General features: G+C 47.6%; 1 protein-coding gene across 1 annotated transcript; it reads right to left on the bottom strand.

Annotated features, from left to right (window-relative positions):
- Positions 1-2,065: 2,065 nt before the first annotated feature.
- LOC103810985 (E3 ubiquitin-protein ligase Rnf220-like) lies at positions 2,066-2,690 on the bottom strand (the record flags this gene model as incomplete). Its single annotated transcript, XM_009083918.1, has 1 exon — positions 2,066-2,690. A coding segment is annotated over exon 1 (625 nt), but the record flags the coding sequence as incomplete, so codon positions are not given.
- Positions 2,691-4,065: the final 1,375 nt, after the last annotated feature.

Genomic DNA, 4,065 nt, shown 5'->3' on the forward strand with positions numbered 1-4,065 from the left:
CCAAGAAATTTAACAACACGGGTAACAAAAATGACAGAATACTTTCCGCTTCTGCCCAAGTTTTCCAAGCTGCCTGCAAAGTTTTTATTCTGCTTCCTTTCCTCGGCAAGTCCCCTGCCACGGCACTGGCAGCGGCACAGGGAGCCCATGTCACCCTGCCTGCCTCTTGCACGCGCCTGTGCAAGCCCTGTCTGCTCCCAGGAAGGAGCAGACCCACATTCGGCACACGCTGTTGGCAGAGGCAAGGCACAGCAGTGGATGTAGATGCGTCTGTCTGTCCACAGCTGCTCTCCATGTGGTCTAATTCATTTAACAGATTTACTTCTTTAAATGGGGTATCTGACAGGATTTTGCCAGCAAGATCCATAGCAGCTGATGCACTCTAAATTCATTTAGCTAGCGGACCTGCTCCTCCGCCGCTATCTCCTGGAGTACTATTTTAAACAAGCTTCATTTTCACAGCCAGGCTATATTGGGAAAGGGCATCGACAAAGATGTCTCTGAGCCTTGCCATCTCACCTGCCTCTCCCACAGATAATTATATTACCAGCTTACACACATACACATCCACATGCACTCCCACCTACAGCCACTTCCCCTACAGACCCAAAAGGAGGGAGAGAAGACGCTGAACAACAAAAGGAGCTTACAAAAAGTAGCACTGCCGGGGGTGGATCAGAAGGAGGGGGGGAGATAGATAAGATATTATATTGGTACTGCAAGAAATACACAGCTTCTGCCTTCAGTGGGAATCGTCCTACCCTCGCAAACGCCGACATAAAAGACACACTTGCAGCATATTTCAAAACCAAAGAGCGATGGATTTACAAGGCAGGTTGATTTTATGATGACTTTTATTGAAAAGGTACGCTGGGTTTAGGCAGATGCCTTTTAGCGCCGGTAAGTTAGCACAGTGCCTAATTCAAGGAGACAGCCTGAGGAAGCAGCGCCGACAGGGGAGAGAGAGCCACAATGTCTCTATTACTCTCCTTGGTATCATAAAGGGGTGAAGAAAAATCATGTCTGAAAGGGAGAGGAACGAGCGGTGCAGCAGGTTTTTGTTTTTAAAAAAGTAGTAATAATAACAACAACAATAATAAAATTGATTTCTAGGAAGAAAATTCAACAGAACAAAGGAGCCCATGTGAAAAGCAAACCACTTGCTCCATGATCTACATGTCTGGGTTTACAGGAAAACTCTAATCATAAGTTAGCACTTGTCCTCAGGGTACCACACTCTGCATGGGTCTCTCCCCAGACCACACCCCAACATGGGTCACCTCCCAGCTCTGCAAACCTGGAAGCCTGCCCTTCATGAAGGACAGCTCTGGCCCTCTGTGTAGGCAACACCACAAGGGACAAGGTGAAGGGGGAACAGGGAGTTACAGTCATGAACAAGTGGACCGGATTCCTTCAGTCTGATCACTGGCCTGCAAAGGAGTACACCACCCTTCAATGGGCACCAAAGGCAGGGAACACTCAGAGAAAGCACATGATGCAACAGCTTATTGAACTGTAAGAACAATTTGGGTTTATGTCTTAAAGAGGGAGCTCAGTGGCCAGAAATATTCTTCAGTTAACCAGAGGAAAAGGTACTTTTGTCCTAACCTGAGGCACAAATCCTGACAGTGATGCATTCGCTATAAGAATGGTGTGCATGAAGAAAAGGTCGGAAAGAAACACCTGAAGAAGCAGGATGCACATGCTTGCCGCAAGCTTTGGCAAAGTTTCTGGCTATGCACTCCAGCTGCATCCCTGTTTACACACATACATGTACCAGCACCTATTGTCTCACACTGGGGGATGGACAGCTTTCTGCATGGTCAACATCACCTCTCCAGCTGAGTGCTGGAAGCAGAGCTTCCTTCAAGAGCATCTCACCTTAAAATCTGTCAATGTCCTTTCAGAAGAGACAAGGCAGTATTGCATGGCTGAGCTAGGCAGGCAGGAAAGGCTGCTTTGCCTCTTCTCCAGCAAGTACCACAGCACTGTGGGACAATCACCTGTTGAGTATCTCAATGAGGCACAACTAAAGAACCACCAACAAGTCAATGGAGGTACTTACATCTGTCACTTCGGTCTTCGGGACTGGATGAGGTCTCACGGTCAGAAATGAGGCCAGAAACGGCAAAGATCTTCTTTCCTGTATCATCAACTTTGAGGGAGCCAGGGGAGCTGGAGGGGAGCTGCGTGCCAAACTCATACTCCTTCCCATCAGTGTCCGAGAAGCGCAGATGGGGTGAGTCAGTGTCGTGGCAGTTTTTCAGGCGCTTGGCCGGCGTAAAGGCTGACTGGTAGCTCTCCCGGTCTTCAGTAGATGCAAAGGGGCGGAAAGCCCCAACGCCACTGTGGTTCAACATACTGATCGGGGTGCAGTCCAGGTTGGGGGGTGCAAACTGGGGGTGAAGGTGAAGCAAGGATGGAGGAAAGTCACGGTTTGCAAATGCTCCTGGCACCGCGCCTTGACGGTGATACATGGAGGCAAAAGTATATGAGCCATTGGTAAAGGGAATATGCACGTCCTTATCTGCTGACACGGGGACCCCAAAAGGCCTCGGTTGCTGACAGGGAATGGAAGCATCACGGCTGGCTTCGGCAGTGGAGGCAAGAACCATCAGTGCTGGAGAGGCCAGCGGGTTGGGGAGATAGGGTGAGTTCTCCATCTTGAACGCTGCCCGGTGTAAGTCCATCGGAGTCTCTTTCCTCAGCAGGATCACAAGCTGAATGATCTTCCCTGGAAGGAAAGCAAAGCGATGCCTGGGAATGGAGCGGGGAAAGTTACTGGAGCATCATCACCCTCTGAACACTGCAAGGAAACAGAAAAGGAAAGAAAACACAGCCAGTTAGGTTTCTGTACTCATCTCTCTGGGATGCTTCAGCAGCACAGTGGCCACATGTGTTACAAGCCACCGGCCGGAGACGCGCCACTGTTCTCATTCAAGAAAATCAATAGACAACTTCACACACTAGTGGAATCAGCTCTGGCCCTCCAGGTTAAAGGGTATCATCCAGTGCAGATGAATGAAAGGCAAACCAAACATAATAACATGCAGATTTAATAACACACTAATAAACAAGGTTCGGTCTAAAATTAACATAGTAACTCCAAATTATAATTGGAATTTTATATGGCGAGAGGCATGTACATGTAACTGCAATAAACTTCAGAAAGCCTCCACATAGGCACACTGCCACTTGCTTGGGAGGTGTAGAACCAACACAAAAGTATCCACTGCACACAGTTACCCAAATCAGCCACAGTACATGGCTATACTGTACACGATGCCGGAGACGTACATCACAGACAGGTATTTTCTCTCATTCTTACAGCATATATGGATATTTAAGTATTTGCACACACACAGAACTTGATACCATCCTATATATGTATACACACCATTGGAATGCAGGAATGTGACCGTGTCTGGGTGTGTGTGTGTAATACACAAACACCCACGCGTGCACACACTGCCCCTGTTAGCCAAAGGAGAAGAGACGTCCCCAGTAAAATGCCTGGCGTCTCTGGCAATATTTAAAATCATAATGGGTGCTTCTGCCATCTGATCTCTGCAAGCGTCTGCCTTTCGGGTCGGGGACAAGAGAGGATGGATCAGTAATTTTAGTTCCTAATGCACTCACTCTTAAGTAGATTTGTAAACTGCCCTGGATGTGCCATTAACATTTAGAGGAAAATGTTAACAAAATTTCTGCCTCACATCTTGCTGAGCCTCCCAGGTTGGCTGCAGCCATACAGCCAGCCACAACACCCTCCTAGGGTGAAAGAAGGGAAAATGCTGCTTTCTGTATCTCCCCCCCAGTTCACGGTGGCTTTTTGTGTTGTTATTTTCTCCCCCAATCAATCTCATGTCTTTTCTTTTAAGCTTCCGCCGCCTGCCATTCAGGCCCCACAACCCAGCTTAAAATACAAGGACTATAACTTTGAAACAATATACTAGCCGCTGGAGCTCAAAGGGCCAGAAAAATCATATAATAATAAAAAGCTGTTACAAATTGTGCCTCTTAAATCCAGAGGGTCAAACATCTCAAATAAAACTTAGTGAAAGA

Source organism: Acanthisitta chloris, unplaced genomic scaffold (genome assembly GCF_000695815.1).
Source record: "Acanthisitta chloris isolate BGI_N310 unplaced genomic scaffold, ASM69581v1 scaffold39741, whole genome shotgun sequence".
Taxonomy (NCBI): Eukaryota; Metazoa; Chordata; class Aves; order Passeriformes; family Acanthisittidae; genus Acanthisitta; species Acanthisitta chloris.